The sequence below is a fragment of the Melozone crissalis genome, unplaced genomic scaffold (assembly GCF_028551555.1).
Source record: "Melozone crissalis strain CALT ecotype California unplaced genomic scaffold, PUWL_Pcris_2 ptg000062l_1, whole genome shotgun sequence".
In the NCBI taxonomy this organism is placed as follows: domain Eukaryota; kingdom Metazoa; phylum Chordata; class Aves; order Passeriformes; family Passerellidae; genus Melozone; species Melozone crissalis.
In genome coordinates this window covers 2,094,278-2,117,875 of record NW_026535840.1, presented here as the reverse complement: position 1 = coordinate 2,117,875, position 23,598 = coordinate 2,094,278, and the positions used below count along the sequence as shown (strand labels likewise).

The 23,598-nt window shown below is 42.8% G+C and overlaps 1 protein-coding gene across 2 annotated transcripts in view; it reads right to left on the bottom strand.

Annotated features, from left to right (window-relative positions):
- HERC4 (HECT and RLD domain containing E3 ubiquitin protein ligase 4) overlaps window positions 1-21,135 on the bottom strand; it is a 29,793-nt gene extending 8,658 nt beyond the window's left edge. Inside the window, exons 1-18 of one of the 2 annotated variants that reach the window (XM_054288357.1) lie at window positions 21,028-21,135; window positions 20,112-20,259; window positions 18,670-18,959; window positions 15,834-15,993; window positions 14,710-14,786; window positions 12,746-12,967; window positions 10,764-10,855; window positions 9,368-9,498; window positions 8,547-8,707; window positions 8,134-8,210; window positions 6,010-6,134; window positions 5,434-5,493; window positions 4,845-4,956; window positions 4,325-4,514; window positions 3,154-3,326; window positions 2,088-2,204; window positions 1,070-1,093; window positions 476-574 (exon numbers count right to left, since the gene is read on the bottom strand). In XM_054288357.1, the coding sequence (XP_054144332.1) occupies window positions 476-574; window positions 1,070-1,093; window positions 2,088-2,204; window positions 3,154-3,326; window positions 4,325-4,514; window positions 4,845-4,956; window positions 5,434-5,493; window positions 6,010-6,134; window positions 8,134-8,210; window positions 8,547-8,707; window positions 9,368-9,498; window positions 10,764-10,855; window positions 12,746-12,967; window positions 14,710-14,786; window positions 15,834-15,993; window positions 18,670-18,895 (2,046 nt within the window). In that variant the 5' untranslated portion in view covers window positions 18,896-18,959; window positions 20,112-20,259; window positions 21,028-21,135. The remainder of the gene's footprint in view (window positions 1-475; window positions 575-1,069; window positions 1,094-2,087; window positions 2,205-3,153; window positions 3,327-4,324; window positions 4,515-4,844; window positions 4,957-5,433; window positions 5,494-6,009; window positions 6,135-8,133; window positions 8,211-8,546; window positions 8,708-9,367; window positions 9,499-10,763; window positions 10,856-12,745; window positions 12,968-14,709; window positions 14,787-15,833; window positions 15,994-18,669; window positions 18,960-20,111; window positions 20,260-21,027) is intronic. The other variant, XM_054288358.1, reaches the window with a different exon arrangement.
- Between the last annotated feature and the right edge of the window lie 2,463 nt (window positions 21,136-23,598).

Genomic DNA, 23,598 nt, shown 5'->3' with positions numbered 1-23,598 from the left:
GGGAGGTGTTGGGGTTTTATGTTTGTTTGTTTGGGTTGTGGGTTTGGGGTTTTTGTACCTATACTATGGGCTGATAACCCATAAAAAAACCATCTCACTACTGAAAGGAAAAGAAGCTCCTTGGAAATGTATGGCAAGTACAAAACAGTCTAATTTCAATGTGATCCCAACCCCACTACCCTTTGTTGTGTGCACACCCTGAGATTAAAACTAGATCCTTGATTTTTATGGGGGAGAAATTACACAGAGTTAAAAAAAAACAAAACACCACAAAAAGCCAACAACAACAAAAAACACAAACAAAAACCAACAAAAACCCACAAACAAACAAAAAACCAAACAAACAACCCACAAAAAAACCCCAAAACAACACCACCAACCAGACAATCCAAAAAAAACCAACAGGAACCCCCAGGGTCCCCAACTCAGGGAAAAAAATTAATTAATCTGAACCAAAAAAACCAGAGCCTCCTACCTGCATCTGTATGATTGCATCTGTTTGCAAGAGAGTTGTCTTTGCCTGGGCATCAAATACAAATGGGTATGTGCAAATTATAACAGGAACCTCTGTTAACTGCAATGAGAAGAACCATGTCATAGCTCAGCTCATTCAAAAGCCACAATCCTGGTCAAAAAAACCACAGTAGCACTCATTTAATAGATCTATTTTACGGGAAAGAGAACTGAACCCTGACTTATTATCAATGCAGAACCAAAGCATCTTAGGAACATTAGGCAGATTTTTAATTGTTTAGTACTTCAGCCAAAAACAAACAAAAAAACCCCCAACAAAACTCAATCAAGCCAGGCACAAACAACACTCTCACTTAGCACATTTTCATTTCAGAACTGTTATTGCAGCTAGTGGGCACAGAAGTAGCCCTTTCTTCCAACTGCTGTTCCAAATTTGCAATACAGACAATTACATATTTTTGCACCACAAGATTTTTTTCAGATTACAGCCATGGCTAATTTGAAGCTTTACTCCCAACAGAACACAGCAGACAATCCTTAACATTTCTGATTTCCTGACATTCTTCCAAAGAAATCAGACTGCATCCAATCTTACCTCAGTTAATCCATGGTTGACATCCTATGACAGCATTTGCACAAAGGTAGCAACAATTAAGATGAAAAAGCAGCATTAGTGTCTGCATTAATTACTCATCTCTGATGTAGAATTCAAAAAATATTTATTTACTGCTTCCCCCCAAGAGAAGGTTTACTGAGAAATAAACATTAACCATAAACATTTGAATTCATTTATTAAATACAAGCTTGTCTTTCAACACCCTGTTTATCAGTCTTTAAAAACAGGGCTGCTAAAGTACCATGTTTGCTTGGATGCACAAAATTACACACTTAAAATGTTTACTTCCACACATTAATTAATGACCTCTGCTGGTACTGTTGCAAAATAATAAAATATGGGTGGCTAGAGAAAACTTCTTAAATTACTTACAATATTCTTTGAAAGCTAAAGTCAAGGAACTGTGCAAAAACCTATCCAACTCACTAATTCTCTGCAGTGTCATTAATTTGCTCCCACTTATCACTCTTCTGTGTTTACAGATGCAGGAATTAATTATCTCAGTTGTGGCTGCTAAACTCAAAGTAGAAAATTCCATCAGTTATCTGCCCCTGCAGCTCCTGCTGCACTCATTACCCAAGAGAGCTGCAGCCTGCTCACTGACTGGACCTGTCTAATGGGGCAATTCAGATTATTCTGGATGTTCTCCTACTGTGGATTCTTACATTCCCAACGCTTTTGACATAGCAAGTGTTCAGTGAGAGCATTCTGAATCCCTTTTTAACTGACAGATTCAAATGCTGAGCAGTGTCAGTCCTAGGAATGACACCCCAGGAGAAAAACACCTTCTTAACAATTCCTCCTTAGCCAGTACCTGACACCAGTCTGCTCAGCACTGCTCATCTCTGAAGGTATTTGTATGAAAAAAAATTTTAAAAAATTATGAAAAAATCCCTAGGCTTAGAGAATCTATGGATTTCTTTAAAGGGATAAACCAAACACAAAACATGGGAGGAAAACACCCACAAAAACCCAAATAAAAATCAACACAACTTACCATTCCCAACACCTGCTGCTGGAACCAGTTGGCATAGTCATTTCTGATATCTATCAAATCTTGTATCTCATGAATGTAAAATCTGTCATACTGTATGACTTGTCCTCTTTCATTTACCTAAGGAAGTGCAATTTATTTTTTATTAGCTTTCAAAGGGATATTTTTCCATGTTTTTCAAGCATTTCATATGTCAGCCACAGATACCCAGCTACCAAAAAATTCTAGAAAAACAACAGTGCCTACAAGAAAGCAAAAAACAATGTTAAAAACATGGATACAAGGACTATTCAAAATCACATCAAAGAGTGAAGGAAAATACAATTAACTGCACTACAGTTATTGCATAACAGGGCTGCCACTCTGAAACACCTCAGAGGAACAGTGATAATACACACATTCATGGGCACAAGGGAATAAATACCTGTTCCTGTATTCACACAGGTTTAAGAGCTACGATTCAATAACTCTAGTCTTAGTTATAGTATGGACACTATCACCTGTGAGCAGAGGAACAGTTTCCATCTAAAAACAATAAGCTTAAAAAAAGAGAGATGTGGGAAAAGTAACTTTGTACAGAGGCTTGTCTCTACAGTACAATTTTAATCCAGAAGCATCCCCATTTTCCTCATACACTCTTCTTTTCCCAAGCACTGCTAACGGGCAAAGCAGCAAGATAGCTATAAAGATCCTGCCTTTATACTCAGATAATCTAATCCACTTTTCACAAATACCTCCCACATCCCTCTCCAAACCACCAGATACTCAATCTGCAAAACACCCCAGGGCTGCCACCCCTTTTCCCCCCTCTCACTTTAATCCACACAGAAGCAAAGGACTGGGTAACTCTGTGTTCCCAAAAACCAGTTAATTCCATCATCATCCTGTCAGACTGGAACCCAGAATCCCAACGATTCTTAGGTCCAGATGGAACATCTACAGATATTTCTGTGGGTGCAATTCTGATCCCTCACACTGATCAGTAACTTAGCTTCCACCAAGTGCCCAGCACAGAGATGCTGACCAAGCCAAGCAGCCCAGGAGCTGTTCAGAAACACCACAAACTTACTCTGTGCAGGATTTCCAGAACTCTGAAGGCTGTGTGGAGGAAATTGGTGAGTATTCTCCTGTCAGAAGGGGGAATGCCCATCTTGCACACCTTCAAAAGGTGCACCACGACATCCTTGTAGAGTTCCACTATCTTCAGGAACAAGGGAGGCTCAAGTACAGACCACCAATTTTCTGCCAACACATGGTGAACACGTAAATTTAGTACTTGTCACTGCCACACACTGTTATGTTATCCTCTTAACTAAGAAACATGTCTGGCTAGAAAGCACAAGCATCAGTTACTGCAGACTCTGAAAAGAAAGCTGCAGCACAACAAATGTGCTATTGTTACACATCAAATCTAAGTCCCCTCAAGTCTGCTCATCCAGACAGTGTCACAATGTAACATTTGATAAGACAAGACAGCTCAAAACCTGAAATCTTAAGGGAACAGTAGTGAGAGCAACAGAAAATGATGGAAAAGAATCTAAAGCTCAAAAAACTGTCAGTTTGCTTTTCTTTACTCTCACCAAAAACTACTGAAAAAACCAAAGTGAGATTGCAAGGCAAAGCATAACTGAGGAAAATGAAAGAACCCTCTCAAAAAGAAACCAATTAATAGCAAAATATTCCAAAAACAATTCTTTAGGCTGAATTTCTTTAAGCCGAGGCAAACAAGAAAGTGTAAAGAAGTAGAGTTAAAAAACCAGAGCTATTCCCAGCTGCATATTTGAAGACCACATCTTGGCACCAGCAAGAAAAGATCCACGGCCTCAGAAGCTCAGAACAGGTGCTGTAGTCACAACCAAGACAATTTAACATCTGCTCTGCAACACTTCTGCAAATTGCTTAGAGCTTGTTAGCTGTCTGACCACATAATTTTCACTTTAAAGAGCAAAGACACATATCAATTACACTGAGCTACATGGTTTAATTCCTCCCAAATGGCATCAGTCCAAAAACTACAATAGCAGATGAATTCACAGGGATGGCCTGCTAACTCACCCCGAAGCAACAGAATAAGTGTTTTCTTACACTAAGCAATGCTGAGCCTTAACTTTCTCACTGGGGAATTGAAAGGAACTGTAAATACACAGCAGGTGCTGCCAAGGCCAGGTCTCACTGATGGAATTTCTGCACATTTTCATCTGCAGATCCTTAGTTTTAGGAGTAAAAATTCAGTTTCTTACCAAGAACTTTCAGAGGAGCTTTTTCCAGGTTGAGAATAGCTGCTCCAAAAGGAATAGCTAATGTTGTGAAATTGTTTTCATCACTCATCAGTGGGCACTCTGGTAGAGTGAGATACAGCCTCAGAGCTTCAACATCTGGTAAGGAGCTGGTCAATTTGGGAATAAGGTTCTTCTCCAAACTAGCTGCCACCTACAGCACATCAGAAAATTCTGTTTATTTTAATACAATCGAGATTTTAAACAAATCTCCATGTATATGAAAACTAATCTAGAAAACAATAATTAAGAGCTTCAGTGAAAACTATTATACATTTAGACAATGACAGTAAATATTAAAATAGAATATGCTGATGTATCACCTAATTGTCACAACAAAACACAGTTTCACACATCTGCAGTCAATACATTACTGAGTAAATAAATCCATTTACAGGGCTGGACAAAGCATAACAGAAGTATTTCTGGAGAGCTGTAGCCCAGAAAGATAATCCCAAATGTGAAGAAAACACACAGCACAAACCTGTTGTGATATCTGAGCGTGCTCAGGCTGTATGAGTTTGTGGAAGAGTAGTCTAGCAGCATTCATGTCAACCCCTGAGAATCTAGCACTGGTTTTGTAATGATCATCATTGCTGCAGGAAGGGAAAAACCAGAAAGACTCAATCCTGTGCTCTCAGCAACTCAAGACTTTAACCCCTTGACTTTTAGACCCACTGACTAAGAATTTAAAATATATCAGACCTCCATGTTTTATATGGCCTTAGAAACAACTAAGAAACAACCAGAAAAAATCTCCTCTACCCACAAGAAAACGACACAAAAACACTTGGATGTGAGCCAACCCACACAAGGGACTGCCCTGGAATTACCAACAACCCAGGGGTGACAAATGTGACGAGCTCTGCTGGCTCACATGGCAGCAGCCAAGACAGCCTGGAGCCATCCTCCCTGGGGCAGCTGACAAAACACAGGGCAGGAAAGAAGCAGGAGTTTCAAGGGAGGAATGAGACAGGAATGGGACAGGAAACCCTGGGAAGGTGTCCCAGGGACAAAAGGGACACCAGGGAGGCAGCCACCACAGAAACATCTGTTAAAAACCCACCACTTACCTCAATGCCAAAAAGCTCCCATTCAGGCACCCAGCAGAGGAGAACGTTCCATCAATTTCACTGAAATTGGTCACATGAAATGTTACATTTGCTTTTCCTTTTAAAAATCAGCATTTGCAATAAATAAAAACCCCTGTATTTAATCCCTATTGAATTAGATTGTGCAAAGGATGGGACTCTGAATCAAATGTGACTAAGCAATACTAGATTAAACTTCCATTCAAGACTCAACACTTAGGACAGCTCAAATCACAGCCAGTCTTGCATTCAATTGCTCTGCATACTCTTTTATTAAAATAGAAGCAATAATCTCTGAGTTGTTCTCATATTCCTTTAGATGTATTGCTATTTTTCAATGTGCAATTAGATACTTAATTTATCTTGCATAATCATCTAAGCTGCAGCAGAGATGCCACAGTCTCAAGGACCTAAACTACTCAACAAGCATGACAACAGAAGCACAGCAAGAGCTCTGCACGTCCCAAAATCAGTAATTACAAATAGTCCAAAGCCCCACTACTGCTCAATTCAGAAGCAGGATCACCAAAGACCACTCCTGTCCCTTCCATCACTTACTTAGCTATCTCTACAGGAAGTCTTCCAGATGGGAAACTCAGCAATCTTTGAATAAACATTTCATTCACAGTCCAGATCTGCTTCAAAAGGTCAGGATTCCTAAAATCATCTGGTGGCACCATGTTCTAAATAGATTGCAAAGAAAACATAAAGAGTCAGGCACACAGAATTGATTTCCAGAAAAATCAGCCAAGGCTGAGCTGTCATAGCTGACAATTTGCCTACCCAGACTATTGCAGTGAAATACTCTGTGTTTAACAGCTCTGCCTCCCTGTGAAAGCAGAGCATACATAAAACCAGCTCGATTAGGTGTAAATTCACACACCTTGCTAAACGGCAACTCCCTACACATCACCTGTCTCGGTGATGAACACTGAGCTTCAGATGTGAGCAGCGAGCATCTCCCTCCCCTGCAGCCACAGGAGCCACTCAGCTCCCTGCCAAGCTGAGAGCACACAGCAAAGGAGCCATTCCATTCTCCAGACAGATGTTCTTCCACCCCACTGCCACCAGGCTCCTCTGAGAATGATCATGCCTCTGTGAACATGCCCTGCCTCGTCAGAGGAGCTGCATTTGGAAGTGCTGCTCACAGACAATGAATTCCACTATTACTGTAAGAGTAAAGAGGAGAAGCAAGATCATTGTTTTCAGTAGGAGCATTGGTTCAAAAAGAGAAGGCAAATAGCACCAAAACCAAGATGAAACTATCAAGAGAAAACATTCCTCCTGAGGATGCCATCAGCTGACTCAGAGTGACAATGGCCATCTGCTGCCAAAAATCAGCACTTCTGATCCCATCCCACTGCATCAGCTCGAGGAACACTTTTGCCATTTTCCTTCTGTCCAGCCATAGGAAACAACTCAGGGAACTGAGCAGCCCAAAATGGATTTTGGCTCGGCCCCCTAAATGGCAGGGACACACAACCCCCAGGGGTACAGTACACACAGAACTTTGGAAGGATTCAACACAAATTACCAAACCAAAGAGTTCTAAAGGGATATTTCTGCAGCATCAAAGTTCATCTATTGCTAATACCTTCTGTACAGAACAAGCCACAATAACTGCATTCATACAGCCTCCAGTTCACCTCAATTAGTCAGCCAGAAACTACTCCAGTAATTATGAAAATTGCACATAAAGTTATAAAGGAAGCTTTAATAGACAAGTTTTGAATCTCTATTATAAACAATTTTCCAGTTTACACCTGCTAAGCAAGTTTCTCTCAAATACAGCAATGGTTAAAACTCTACCAGAATTTAGACAGAGAATCCAACAAGTCAATCCTAGAAAAACTGCTGATTCTGTACACCCAGAACAGGCTGTGAGCACAAAGCACTGCTGCAAGCCTGACCTGTACTCAGTTTTTTCTTCATAAACATGCTTCCCCACTGAAATCCATTTTCCCCTGTGTCCAAATTAGTTTTCACCCTACATACTGAACTCTTGATGCTTCATTAATCCCCATGGTCTAATATCTGCTGAGCTGGACTGGAAACAGTCCCATGAATCTTCACCTTGTTTATATTTTATCTCCCAACTCATCCCCCAACAGCATTTTCCTTCCATCACACTTCCACATTGCCACTTTTGCTGTAAAGTCCTTCTAGACTCTTTTAGGTAGCAGAATTTAAACAGATCAATTCTTGTTACTTTAAAATGTAAGCTTTAAGACTGTGATAAAACTGACATAACAAACTATGTCACCAGCAGCAATTTTTAGCAAAAAGCTCCATTTGTTTCCTTGCCACTGTGGTACTTTAAAATGGCCACAGAGCAGACGACACCAAAGGAGGTATGAGGAGGACTGGGCAAGGAGGAAAGAGCTCAAATATTCAATCAACTCTTCCCTTATGACATGAAAAGAAGTGCATTCATCCATCAAGAAAAAAGCTTATGCCAAAAAAGTCTCAATCTCACATGATTTCTGCCAGCTAACACACACTAACTGGGTCCAAGTCCTCCAGCTGCTACCATGACTTGGTGCCTTTTGCTTCCACACTGCTCCAACAAACTTTACAATACACTCACATGCACCTTCAACATCAAAATAGTTAAAATGCATCCAAAAAACCTAAAATCCAACTTTCACAAGCTTTGGAACCAAATTACACTTAATTTGTTACCTGTGGATAAAAGTAGTGTGCAAAACTTTGGTCCCCACCAGAGAAAATTCTCTTTACACAGTAGCACTCCTCACTGTCTGCAAGAGGAATAAAAATGTGAAATTGAGATACTGCAATCAACACTGGGTTACAGAAAGGTTCCCTTGTGGCAGAACCTTGACACAACACACTGAAACACCAGTTAATGATATAATGGTCCAGACCATCTCTCCCTGAGGTAAGTTCTAGGTCTGGTGCTACCAGAGGCCCCCACCCACCAGCCACAGGCATGCAATTCCTACAGCAGGAACCCAGAGCACAATCAGACTGTTTGGGAAAAATTATTACAGCCCATAATCAGTTTAAAACTCAAGAATTTTAAGGCCTACAAAGGAACAGGCAACCAAGCAGTAAATGCATCAGCTGGTGCTTACCTGTGCTCATTGGGCACTGAGTACTAAAGGGAATCCAGTTTCCTCTCACTGTGAAGGGACTTTTCCTGTTACTGGTGGTCCCTGTGCCCAGCTGCCCATTGCCTCCCAGTCCAAAGGAGTAAATTCTTCCAGAAGAAGGGACAAATGCAGTGGTGTGCTGCCTAGGGCAAAGAGAATTCAGTACCACAAACCTAAGCACTGGAAGCAGCTTTGAGCAGGCCTGGCCAGGACTGGGCTCAGCAGTGTGTGAAAGGTCCTGTCCTGCCCAACACTCCCTGCAATGCCCTGCCACTGGCAATATTCCATCCACACTCCAACAGGCACCCCTCCTTTTGTATGGAAAGGTTCCCAGAATGGAGCTGCCAGTGCCCAGCCCCTGGCTGACCTTTAGAGCATATCAGAAATGAATGTCTACAGACTGCCTGCACCTCCTTTCCCTTCCCATCCTGATTCCCCCTCTCCCATCACAGGCCTGTAAAGAACCAGCTGGCAATTTGTGTGAACTGCTTTGTACTTTCCCAAACACACTTGTTCTTCAACAGGAAATGAAGTGACAGCAACAAACTCTCACAGCTCACACTATTGTTCACACTGCCAGTTTAGAAAATCACAGCCTCTCAAATACACAACTTCCTTTAGCTCTTCTATGAATGCTTTTAGAATCCCCAAAACATCACTAAATATCTCTTGTTAGGGGTCATTTTGTCTTCCCTGACCACAAAGGCTAAGAAAACCCCCACTTCACATTGCAACAGATATAAAGTTTTATACAAAACAAGTGATGTGTAGGAGTCACAGGGTTAGCACAGAATAGACCTTACCTGCCACAGGTGATTTGTGTGACAACGCTCCCCATGAGCTCAAAAACTTTCCTGGGATTTATCTCATGGCTGGTAGAGTTATGTCCCAGCTGACCATAGCCTCCAGCTCCAAATGTGAAAACCCCACCTTCCTAAACAAATACATTTTTTACATTAATATGATCATATATATCTCAACAAGGAACTTCATAGAAATAGGGGTCTAATATATCTTTTCTGGTGATTTTGGCATTGCAGGGAAAGGACAGAAAATATACAGGGCACAACAGGGTCCTGAGACACAGAAGAATTGCAAGCTAACTGGAGTTATGAAAACACAGCAAGCTATGAAACATTACCTCACTTGTGTTAAATCAGACTAATCTAATTTCCTTATTATCATACAACAGTCCTGCCATGAATTTGTGTTATTTACGGATCCTAATCCTCATTTTCCCTCTTTTCCAGTTTTCTTGATGAACAAACTCCCACTATTAAAAGTATACTTCAGCTTTGAAACTCAGATTACAAATGTTGAAGCGATTAGGCAGCAGGAAGCTGCCCTGCTCAGCAGATGAGACACAGCATGGCTGAAACAGCCTCAATATTTCAAAGCACAAGAAACCAGAAAATTCAACATTGTTGTGAGGCAAGTCATTTTTGAAGAGTTTTTGATTAATCAAGAAATTACCAACACCTTTAATGTTTAAACCAAAAATATTTTCAGAAATTACACACCTTACCTCACAACAACCCTGAAACTTGCCATTTTCAGATGCTTTGAAATTGTGACTGTTTCTTTCAAATCTAATTGCATCAGCCAGGCCCTCAGCTGGAAACCATCACCAGAACTGCACTGAGAAAACCCAACAGCCTCAGTCACAGCAAACAGTGCCAGGCTCTTCTGAGCTTCAGGAGGACTTGGAGAATGCTCACACACACAAACACACACAGTTTCAAAGTTGTTGTGAGGTAAGGTGTATAATTTCTGAAACTATTTTTGGTTTAAACATTAAAAGTGTTGGTTAATATATTAATTAATTAATTAACTGCCTACAAAAGGTGTGTGAGCCCCTGGCTCTGCAGAGACACTGGAGCCATGCACATGGGTGGCAATCTCTGCAAACATTCACAGTACATTCAGTACCTGAACCCAGCCCATCAGCTTTAAAGTAAGTTTGGAGTTAACTTCTGTGCATGAAAAAGGAAAATAAGAATTTAGAATGCAAGCTTTTTTGTATTTAGTAATTTTTTTCAAATATTTAACCATTCTTCCAATCTTCCCTCAAATTAATCCCATAAATTCACAAGAAATTTTATTTAGAATTTAGTTTATTATTTGCTGTTCAGGTAGCATCTTCTCCTTCAATGGAAACATTAAAAAATTGGAGCATAAACATATCCTTAAGTTCTGTACCTTTGTAAGGGCAGCAGTATGATCCTCTCCACAACATATATGAACAACCTTCTGACTTCTCAGGGACTTCAGCAGGGTAGGAACATACCTGTCTGAAAGGTTTAACACAGAAAGGTCACTTATTTTGACAATAAAAATCAAAACCCAAACACTTTGCTTATTTATTCTGATTTGGTTCTACCCAATCAAGCAGTTTAAATTTGTTAACATAACACAATCACCATGACTGAGTTTATGGATTCTGGAGATGGAAGTGTTACTACAGAATAAAACAGGGACTATGACACTGAAAAACTTTGTGGCCCATGCCCTCATTTTCACTAGCACAGGATCATGTGTCAATACACAGACAACTAAATATGGAACGTTACATTAGACCTGGCACTGAGAAAAGATAAATTTACATTGTTTCTGTGTTTTAAATGAATTGTTTATGTGTTTCATGTTTTTAAAACGTTCCTGTAAGTTGGTATTGATACCTTTTCCTTGGTCCTAAAAATGGAGAGCCAGACCCAGCTAAGGGATAAGGGGTTTTACCTTAGGGTTTAATTAGGATCTTTACTGGCCAAGGTGCAATGTGCTGCAATGCACACACATGACAGACCCCTGTGCCATTTACAGACCTCACAAATCAGCATTTCTGCCAAGGATGCCCCAATGGGAGGCCTGGATGAATGCTGAGCTATTCCCCCATGTGTGGAATTCTACCCTGGATGGGTCAAATCTCTGTTCCACAGGGTGTGTTCCAGAAGGGCTTCCCAAGATAGCGTAGGGTTCTCCAGCCTCCTGCTGCAAGGCCTTTAGGATGGTTGGCCTCCTGGCCTGGCACATTACCAGCACTATCAGGCTTAAGGAATGCTAAGAACACTGAGGATACATAGAAGGTAGATTAAAAAAAAGGCAAAAAATCATCTTGGCATCAGTGTCAGTCGGGCTTCTTTGGAAAGTAAATTTGTACACATTTTAATGTTACTGACTGCATGACAGAATGGAGCTCTGAACAAACAGGAAGCAAGTATAACTTCCCTCCATCACTAGGACAAGTCAACTTTGTCAACTTTGCACAAAGGCAATTCTTCAAAATGTCAGTGCTAACGTCTTAAAACCTGTCAGGCATGCTAACATGTCTGCAAGAAACCCCATGAAGACACTGAGAAGTGATGCTGCATAAAAACCTAGGGTTACACACATTCCAAAGAATATGCAGGAGCAACTGAAGTCTCCCATGATTTCTGAAAAATAATTGTAATTTTCTTATTACATGAACGTGGCAATTTTTAAGGCATTCAGATGAGTATTTTATTTACAACCCATTTTCCCCATTTTAAATGGTGTTGACAACAATGAATCAGTAAGCAAATCTGAACTCATGAAACCATCTATAGATTATCCACTATTAAACTGTGTATTACAGCAAATACTGTCACCCTGGAGCCCTGTGAGCACATACTGTGCATGTAACACAATACAACTCAAAAAAGAATTTTTTGTCTAATCTAACCACTTGCTAAAAATCATTGAGGGTCATCCACCTAGCAGAGGAAATTTTGGAAATGGTTAGCCAAAAATTGTGAATGATTATCAAAAGTGGCCTGAGAAAGGAATGTAAAAGTAAATGGCAGTAAAATATGAAAATGGCCTAAATGTGACTACTAAGGACAACCAATCAGTTGTGACAGATTGCTGCTTTTGCCAAGCAATTTCATTCACTTAAATTCAGTTGAAACTGTAACTGCACAGTATTTCAATTCAATCCCATTAAATGACAGGCAAAGAATACAAGTGAAGCAGGCAAGAGCTTCAGCATAGCACTGTCAGCATTCCCACTACACTGAGGAAAACACCTCTGTGCCTGCTCCATGCCATCCCACGTGGCACTGGCACACCCCAGCTGTGCCTGCTCTTTTCCAGAACACTGCTCACCTCAGATTCACCACCCAAACCCTCCGGCACAAACCCCCACTGAGGCAATGCCTCCTTACCTGTGTCATCATTAACACCCAGCTGCCCAAATTTGTTGCGTCCCCATCCGAAGATGGCTCCAGAAAGAGTCAGCACAAAGCTGTGAGCTCCTCCTGCTGCAATCTGTGCAAAAGGGATTCCCAGCAGAGACTTAATCATCTGTGGGGAGGTTTGTTTTTTATACTCATAACCTAGGCCCAGCTGGCCATATTTGTTTTGTCCCCAGGAAAACACTTCACTTCCTGTTGGAAGGAAAAAATAAACAACCAAGAAATACAATTAATATAGTTTAATAATACAATGTTTATCCACTGTAAGAAAAGCTGAAAGTTAGACTGTCACTCTTCCAAAACTTTTGAGTTTGAAAATGCATACAAATTACTGACTTGTGAAGCTGAGCATTCTTGTGTAATTTGCAGGCATTCAACTCAAGCACTTAATCAGACTGGAAGTATTTAAATCACATTCAAACCCTTCCAAACTGCTCTTAACATTCCTGTTTCCACAGTGCAGATCTACTGAGCTTGGTTATTCCAAAGCAAGGCACTGCTCCATGGGAAGCTCCTCTACTGCACAGATGTTTATGCAGACATCTGCTGAAGATGGACATGGAAAATTTTCCTGCTTCCAATCAAAAGCCTCATTTAAGGTCTTCTAAGGTAAGATACTTAAATTTTGACAGACAATTTAAGAGATGTATGTTTTTAAGTACTGTCTTCATTACATGATCACTGAAGCACAAGATTTATAATGTCATTTGATAATTTACAAAGAAAAGCATTTTAAAGAATGACAATCAAAGACCTATTGATGTTAAAACTGCTTCTAAAATAAAACATTATCTTGAACAACCAATGTTTTGCCAAGGTATTTACTATCCTAAAGATCAACACCCAAGCACAAAATAATTTACTTTTGCTGACATGAAATGTTTTCAAGAGCAATGTTACCTTCAAAATGCTTCCCATGTCTCTCCCATCTTCACCTTTCCAGTAACAGTTTTATCAAGATGGGGAAACAATGAAACTCTCTGGAGTTTCTGGGCTCAGATTTTATTTATTGATATTAACAACTAACCCAAAACACCGTACAGCCCACGCCAAGGACAGACACAGAGCTGCAAACCCATGACCTGGCAATAAAACAGTGATGCTGTACTTGAAGTCTGTGACTATTTAAATTTCAAATCACAAATTCCTGTGACATTCTTGCACCTTTGACCAACAGAACACTTGACAACACAACTCACAACTCTGCTGCAGATCTTAACTCGGGCAAAGGGTTACTCCTAAAGCTCTGCCTGCCCTGAAACAAAGGCATTCCCCTGGGTTATATTGATAATTACACCTGGGAATTCATAATGGCACAGGAAATGCTCAATATGAGCCCATGAAGAGTCACACACAGAACCCAGGCACACATAATCAGTATAAACTACTGGATTTAAAGAAAAAACATCATTCAGAGTACAATGAACACCTGCCTCCCCACAGTTATTTGGTTCATATTTTAAACACACATTGTTAAGCAACATTAAAGGTGGCTTGTATGTGATATGGAATTTTAACTATGGAAGCACCAAAACCCAGAGGCTTTGCCATAATAAAGCACACAAGGAAGTCACTCCTGCCAGCCTCAGTAACTTGAGGTCACAGGTTAAAACAGACCAGTGTGAAAGATTTGGGACCAAGAAAAGAAACAAAATAAAAAGGAAGTCACATGAAAGCCAAATGATGAGAAAAAAACCAACATAAACACACACCCTGAAGAAATAAAAGCACAACTCAACATCTGTTTCTACATTTGTTTTTCAAATTGCAGCTTCCATCATTAAATTACACAGCCCCTACCAAACTGAAATCCCATCTGCGCTAAGTGGTAGCATGTTTAATAATGAAAAAAAAAAAAAAGATAAAATATATCTTGAAAACATCTGAATTCCTTGGTATGAAATTACACAAAACTTCAGAAGGATCTGGCTTACCTTTTGAGAGTGCTAGTGAGTGATAATAACCACAAGCAACTTGGACAATCTGGATCTCTGATAAACTTTTAATATTTCTATTGGAGTAAGAAAACAGAGAAACAATTAAGCTACAATGAAGCTTTAGTTCATGGTATGAAATAAAGGGTAATATACAAAATGTGAATCCTTTTTACTGAAGTGTACTAAACATCCCAACTTTAATTAGATGCTAATTAGTAAAATCTGAAGACAAAACTGCTTTTCTTCTAAACCTTCTAAGGTCAGGTTCTGCCTTATTTTCAAATAGATCAAGTTGTAAAAGTCCATAATGAAGAATTAGGGAGGTTCACATGCTGTGAAGGTGATCTCACACAGCTGAATGGAGGAATGAATACAGAATACAAGAAGAACCTCATTCTTACTTTCCAGTTTCCAAAATTTCAGTTTATAACCTAATACATATTGCACAATATTCTAAAGAAGTTGCAAATACATGCACATGTGCACTAAAACTAATAATGCTTTCCACTTGGGATGAGAAAAAAGTTTCTAAGGGCCTGTGGGCATTTAAATTTGATGCAGATAGAACATTTTTAATATGAATTACTAAGGTTCCAAGGAATTGTTAACTTTGCATGTGGACTTCAGGTAGCTGCAATGCTTATGGCATTCTGAAAACAACCCTGGCCAACATGAACTTTTTTAACTAGAAGGTGTATTATTCAATCACAGCAGAAAAGCTTTGGGCTGAAAACTGAAGTACAAAGATAGGACAGCAAATGTACCTTCTTCAAACTGAAAGCTTAACACACTACTTCTCTTTAACTTCTCTTAAATGGCATTCATACTCTAAAATACCCATCCTACTTTTCCAATGTAAGTCTCATTGTTGGGGGAGGACTATTAAAAAAACCAACAAACAAAACACCCCAAAAAGCAACAAACCAAGCACACCTGTAAGACATTTCTCACAAGAGTTTCTGAGAAAGGAAACTGTCCACACACAGCATTCAAGTGTCATAGCTAATATACATTTTCTATATTTATATGGCTTTACCTGTAACAACAGAACAGCTTAACCAATGTGATTTAAGCACATTATTTTTTTAAAAAAAGGCAAATTATCATGTACTATTTTTAACCTGGGCACTCTGACGCATTCCTCTGTTCCTGGCAAGCCAAGCTGTCCATCAGTGGCCAGACCCCAAGCATATACCTGACCTTTGTCATTTAATGCAAGAGTGTGGGCTTCTCCACATGACACAGCTACAATATTTTGGGCATCCAGTGCACCAACATGCTCTAAAAAAAGGAATAAATAAGATTAGTTGGTTAAAAAAAAAATAAAAGCTACTAACAAGCTAGGCTTGCTCCAAACAGTTTACACAGTACTAAGACATCAACTAAGCCCATAAGTTCTGCTGAAACACCCTTTATTTAAAATTATAAACATGCAATTATGCAATTCTAGAGAAATGAGTCAAATTTGACACTCTGAAGTAACCAAGTAATGAGTGGTTCTGGAGTAATGCACAAAGTGCACAAAACCTGCACCTCGATCCTGACGGATCCTTCTAACGCTGCCCTCTGAAAATGAGTGCAGAAACTCAATTAACAGTAAGGGCAAACAGATTACTGTCAAATGACTACACGTGTAGACATTATGTAAGAGGAAAACATTCCACCACAGCAAATTAAATTCACCTATTCATCATTAAGAAAGAGCCTGCAAAACAAGGCAGGGCAAATTACAGACTAAAGCTACTGATTTTGCAATGAGCTACACAATGTCTTCTTTATAATGCAAAATACTGTGGAAATGGATCCTAAAGAGTCATTTTTCTAGACACACAGTGACACCTCTGAAAAGCACACACTAAAATATCTCTGATTTTTTTCCAGTAGCCTGCACCAATGCATTTGGAAACACTCAAAGCTTGGTTTTGGGCTTATGATTTGTGATCAGAATAACATTTCAATTCCAGCAATAAGTAAAGCAGAGAAATATCATCAGGGCCTGTCATTAAGGCTGGAATTTTTAACAGTTCCCTTAAATAAGGGACTGCTTGGACATTTTACTCCCAGTTTTCAAACACAAACTCTATCCCAGCCTGAGAATGGCACAGCACTGGAAAAGCCTGGGTATTGTCAATGTTATGGGCACTCTAAACACAGCCCAGCCCAAGTCAGCTTCACAACAGTAGCTCACATTATCTGCAGCACGACAGGCACTCAGCTTCCAAAATAAACCGACACAGGCAGCAGATATAAGTTCTTTTTATTCCACCCAGCTGGTCTGACTGAAGAGGCTGCCACCCCAATTCAGCCACGAGAGCCTCCCACAGCTCTGCCAGTGGGAGAGGTCATGGAAACACTCTCCACTGGGGCACCAGCACACAGATTAGCTCGGGCAATCTCCCCCAGCTGCTGAGCCAGCCAGCCTGACTGCTCAAATGGGTTAAGGAGCAGCCATGCAGTGCCCGTGGCAAGCAGAGCTCTAGGAGGAGGAAAGAAGAAAGGCAGTGGGACAAGGAGGCAGCAAAGACACACAGTCAGCAACAAAATTATCTTCAGTTAGCAGGAACACATTTAAAGGAGAGCATCCACCCATCTATAAAGATACCAAGCCTCTTTGGGCTGTGCAACTGAAGCTATCCCAATGCTCTGACTTCATACAACACTCGGCAGAATTATCAGTAACCTCTGGGTGAAAGGAAGACTAGGGAGGACATTACAATCCTCGTGTGTCTGAGCATGTTAAAAAAAAATTCAAGTAGGTCCATTACATATGAAAGGTCATGCAAATTAAATGTCAGATATTTTCATTGTAATCTTTAGAACTAAAAGACAATTCAGCAAAATTTTTAAAGTGGGCAACAAGCAGTCAGAGTAAGTTTGACATACTGAGTTTCTCTTCATGTTCGTGAAGCAGATGTTTGCACAGGATTAAAGTTTATCAGTTTTAATATCCACATACTGTTTCCCAATAGAAGTCCACATTCGTTAAAAAAAAAAAAATCAAGAAAATCTTTAATTGGCACCAAAACTGAAACTCTGTGTAAAGGAGAACTACTAAAATACCCCATGACACCTCATTTCCATTTGAAAAATTTGTGGCAAACATTGAGCCAAGCAAGTTGTGAAAGTGCTCTAGGAGTGATTAGCAGCAAGTCTCAGTCAGCCTTCCCAGTCTGCTGTGCTGTGAGCAGTGAGCAGCTCTGTTCCTGGCTCCCAGCACCAGCTATGACTCACATGCAAGCTCTGAAGGGAGCCCATGTGCACACTCCTCTGCAGTCCCTGCAAGATGTTTACCCAGCTCTGCTCAGAACTGCACTAGGAGGGAGCACAAACACACACCAAACACAGGTGGGAAGGAAAAAAGCCCAAAGAAGTGTTACACAGCATCCTTTAGGCTTCTCCACATCCTCTCCCCGTAGTGCTGCTTGTGCTGGTAAGTCTTTTATCAAAAGTTTTATTTTTAGTTCTCACAAAAAGAGAACATTGCTTCAATCAGACCTGCTGTATGCCATGTATTAGACAATTAAAAACTGCATGTTTCCCCTGCAGTCATATCCCAAATACTCATTTCCACCATACTCCAACAGCCAAACCCGTACATGAAGTACAACACCAACCCATGGACTGCAGCAGCTCAGCTCCCCTTGAGAGTAAAAACATCACTGAGTCTCTCACATCCATGGCTGAAATAAAAACTAGTGGCAGTGTCCAGCTGCACAGCATGCACAAATATGGGGGGCCGGCCATGTTTCACAGCTGTGTGTTTCCAGCTTCACCAGAACCCATCCCACAAAGCAAAGCTGTTCCAGTTAAAAAGATGTCCATTCCTGGAAGAACTGCTGAGCATGAGTCTGCCCCGTGCAGACACTTGGGCAATCTTGGCTCTGATGAAGCACAACAAAACGAAAGCCACACCCACCACCCCACAGAATCCCCACAATTCATCTCTTCTAAACTTACCGGGTCTTTTCCTGCCTTTGTCATGCCCCAGTTGTCCCAGATCATTGCATCCACATGTATAAACTGTCCCATCGTCCAGGACAAAAACAGTGTGTCTCAGTCCACATCCTACATCTCTGACCCTTTTATTTAGGAAAAAGTCACTTTTTCTGGGTTCTAAAACAATCTCTTCATCAATTCCACCCAATCCAAGCTGTCCAAAAGATGCATTGCCCCAGCACAACATGTTTACACTTCTTGTTATCAGAGATCTTCCAACTTCACTTTTCTAGAATATTCCTTCTGTGTAGCTGTTGAGAAAAAAGGAAAATTTACGTTTTTCAGTATTGTCCCCAGCATTTACATTACTTTCTACACAGCATGTAATCCATGAGCTCACTTTCTCTATACCAAGGTATTCAAACCCTGAACAATTTTTTAGAGTGTGATTTGCTTTCTTGGACAGGATTTGCCTTAACCCTGCAGTAAAATGCTTTCAGATACAACTTTTAAGATGTGCAAGTCACTGGTTTTGCACAACTTTGTTTCAAAAACTTAAAACATCATTCTTCGTAGAACTTCTTTAATCCCTTATTCAGATTTATACAAACTTGCAGTTGCAGCCAGTCCCAGCCAGTGGAAACGACTCCAGCTATCTTCCAAGGGGACAGTGCAGGCTACTTTCTTTACTTGAGGAGTTGCATGACTCCAGCAAGGGCTGTGCATGGCCTCAAGATCATCACCAAAAACAACACTTGACTCACAGCTTGGAAAAAAGTGCTCAGCTCTGATCAATCCAGTTATGCAACACAAAGTGCAATATGCTGTGTCAGTCATCGCATTTAAACAACTAGGAGTCAACTGAACTCACAATTTAAAAGAAAATAAAGAGCTGAAACTCAAGTCCCCAGCCTTGCACTGCAACCAGCTACAGCTTCAGTTACTCTGCAGTAGCAGCAGGCCACGTCCACCAGCTCCCCCAAGCAAGTCCACACCCCTAATCCCTAAATTACAATTATCAGTATTTGTGCTGACAGACTCTGTACCTTTTTGGAAAGCTGCCCTTCTCTTTCATTTGCAGCAGTGCATACAACAAAAACTCGGTGACAATGTTTTCACTACTACTCATACCCCATTTCCACGATAGCAAGTTTCCCTGCATTTTCAGAGCAATTTAAAAGTCAATATAATCTAATGAGAAATTACTACAAATTTTCATCTGTGACCATTATTTTGCATATAAATCCCAAACCGCTCAGAGAAGCAAGCCAAGACTGAACATCTAAATGTTACGTACACCAAAGGGCAGAATTCTTGCCAGCACAACCGAATAAACTATTTTTCTCTGCAAAAGACAAAATGCAATAAACAAGACACTTATTTTTGTGACCACATAAAAAACCCCTAAAGCAATACCAAACCAAAACAGCCAAACAGCTTAAAACATATTTCATTCTGTTTACCTATCTCAGGAGGTGAGGCATGATCAAATATTTCCCTAGCTATATCCTACCACATTCAGAAGGGGACATCGAAAGCAAGACGTCTCCAGTTAAGCCATAGCTATGCAGCAGCACACGTCACACATCTGGAGCGGTGACTTGCTTCAACCTGCAACACAAGAGATCAGAAAAGATGTATCACTATAGTTCGTCGAGATTTCTACAGTCAAGATTTGCCTCCATCTCCAGCAGGGAAAAAACATAAGAAAAGTTCTCCTTTCTGTTGAAGTCTACATGTATTTACACGGAAGGCGGGGTTGTTTTGTTTTGCATCATTTAAGAGCCAGTAGCCAAAGTTCTGTACTTTGATCTCAAATCACGGCACTCTTCCACCGCTGTGCGTGGCCATCAGAGCCAACTGGCGCGGCCAGGGCAGGGTACCCGGTACTCGTGCGGGCGCTGCCCGGTGTGGGCACCGGCCCGGCCGGGGCAGCCCCGCACTCGCCCCGGGCCGCGGGCGGGCGCCCGGGAAGCGCCTGGACGCTTCTCGCGGGCTGCGGCGGCTGCCGGAGCGCTCAGGCCGTGCCCGTGAGGGGACCCCGCCCGCCCGCCCGGCGCTCGCCGCGGCCCCGCGTTCCCCCAGCGCTGAGCCGCGCGGGGAGCGGCGGGCGCGGCCCGGCGGCGGAGAGGGGCGGCGGCCGGAGCCCTCCGTGCCCCGCGGCCCGAGCGCGGCGCCGCCCGGCCTGGTCCCAACCGCCCCGGGCCGCACCTGCCCCGCGGCGCCGCCGCCCGGCCCGCCCCGCTCCCGCGTCCCGCCCTGCTCCCGCGTCCCGCCCTGGGGCCCCGCGGCCCGAGCGCGGCCCCGGCCACTTTCCCGTCCACCCCGCGGGGCCCGAGGGCGGCGGCGCCGGCTCCGCCGAGGCCCGGCGGGACTCACCGGTGGTAGCGAAGCGCTCCGCTGCCGTCCGCAGCCCGCCCACCGCAGGCGCTCGCCGGCCACGGCCGGGGCGTGAGCAGCGTGAGCAGCCCCGGGCGCGGTGACAGGGCCCGGCCGCCGCTGCCGCGCAGGCGCCGGCTCGGCGGGCGGGACCGCAGCGCCCGCTCCACCGCCCGCCTCCCGCCCGCCCGGCCGCGTGGTCGGGGGCGGGGACGCGGCGCGGAGCCGTCGCCGGGGCTCGGCCGGGCCCCCACTGGGACGTTGCGCTCGGAGGCACCGCGTGGTTCGGTTCCCGCCGTTGGGCTGTGCGGAGGCGGGGCGAGGAGCTGACAGCAGGAGTGAGGCGCGGAGCCCCGGAGGGACGGTCCCCTCCTCCTGCCCGTGTGCTCGGGGAGCGCGGGGCTCGGGGCTGGCGCGGAGCTCGGCCCTTCCCTCCGGTGGTGACCGAAACCGTGCGCGTTCTTGGCATGGGGACAGTGTGAGCGCGAAAATACAGAGCCGCCGTTGTGTTACATCGCAGGTTTTAAACTGAGAATTAAAGAACTGGAGCGGGTTCTGGGGCAGATAGCTCCCTCAGGAGCGGTCTTCGTATGGCGAGTTTCGTCCGCCGTGCATAGTTCTCCAGACACTTGGGCGCGTGTTGCTGATCCTTATTCCTGATCTGCGGCAGCCTCTGCTCGATCTCTGAGGGCACGAGAAGAATGAGCTCAGCGAGTGGGAAGGCGCTGGATCCGCCGGGCGGATGCAGGAACAGACTGTTCCCCACACTCCCGTTAGGCGTCATTGGCTGTGGGAGCAGGCTGCGGCTCCCGCGGGCGCTCGGAGCCGCCGGCCCTGCCCGGCCTCCCGCTCCCGTGGCTGCTCTGGGGCTGTGCCCTGCCCTCCCCAGAAAGAAAAGCAGCGTTCGGAACGTGCCAGCCTGCTCACAGGCTTCGCTCAGTGTCCATGCCCACCATAGGCACCGTAAAACGTCTCTTTTCACTGAACACTTATCTCTAGTGGAGCCGCTAAAGGAGAAGTTTACACGCCAGACACATTTCTTAACTTTTTTTCCCCTGGTATTATGCTTGGTACTGGGAGGAAAATCCATCGCAATTTATGTAATTGGACAAGGGTTGGTAATCCAAATGAGATTTCCTAATTTAGTAGCCTCTTTGCAGAAGGATCCACCTTTATGTAGGTCGGGAAGTGAAAAAAGGCCAGGACCAGGCACGCGTCACAGCAAGGGATTTTGCAAACTGTGTGTGAGGAAAGTTCCGTGTTTGGTGTCCTTCTGCCCTTTTGTAAAACGGAAATCATTTCACAAAATCCCAGTAAATGGGAAGTCTTGGTCCAGCCGTTAAACACTCCTGTATGTGTAAATAGGTAAGATTGTCCAGGACTCCTCAGGATTCCTGGTTGTAGATTCATCAGGAAAGATCCGAACCAGAAATATGAAATTCATACCTAGGGAAAATGAGATTGCTGCACAGCTGACACAGGCTAAATGATGCAGCACTTTTCAGGGCAACAAATGCCCAGTTTTGCTATTTAAAGGAGAAATGTGAGTGATTTGCGTTTTGCCATTCTGCTTCTAAGACTGAAAGGTTAGCAGGAGCTGTGACACAGAGCAAATGGAGGAAAACGTTTCATTTCTTACCTTCTAAACTTCCTTTTTCCTTTATTTGTGAGCCCAACGCAGTAGTAACTGTGAATAACTACACTGTGAAATGGATTTTAAATATTGGCATTCATTGTGCAATGTGTCCTCTGACCAGCATGTGGGGATATGCCCAAGTACTTGAAGAGAACATTATATGCCCACTACAATTTTATACAAGGAAAAGTCACTTGGTGTAACTGCTTAACACATTAAATAAAAAATACATAAAGCACGAAACAACATACAGTGTTGCACAAATTCAACTCCCTTCTGCAATAGACATAGCTATTTTATTTTAAAGAATTATATTAATCCTAACATCAGATTACTGTAAATTGAATAATTCAAGTGTGTCTTCAAATAAAGTACAAGCCATATTTTTATTCCACTTGTCATTTATCTTAGCAAATGTGCTTTTTTGTGCCCGAGGAGCCATATCCTACCTACCATGCCTCGGAACCTCATGGGATGCCCTCCTTGGGGCTGAAGGCACAGGGGCAGTGGGGGCAGAGGATGTGTGAACCTGCCACAATGGGGCTCTGCAGTGCTCAGGGGAGCTGTGGGGTGCTTGCACCTCAGAATTCCCATTGTCCCTTCTAGCACCTGCAAAAAACCCCTCAGAGATGCAGAGCCCAGTGAAAGCAAGAAATGTAAATCTGCTTAACTTCAGGGAAGGAATTTATTTCCTTGTAAGTGCCTTAGCCCTGAGGGTTTCCTGTTACCATTGCACAGTCTTCTTATGGGTGGTCACAACAAGCAGGAACCTATTTTCAGTTCCCCTGCCATTATTAAAATAGCGATGCTTGGCTACTGCCTGGCGATAGCTGTCAGCACAATTGTGGCTCTTAAATTGTACCCCAGTTAATCCCCCACTGAGATAATACAAAAATGGGAGAAGAATCATGTCTAGGGTTAACTAATATGTCCTT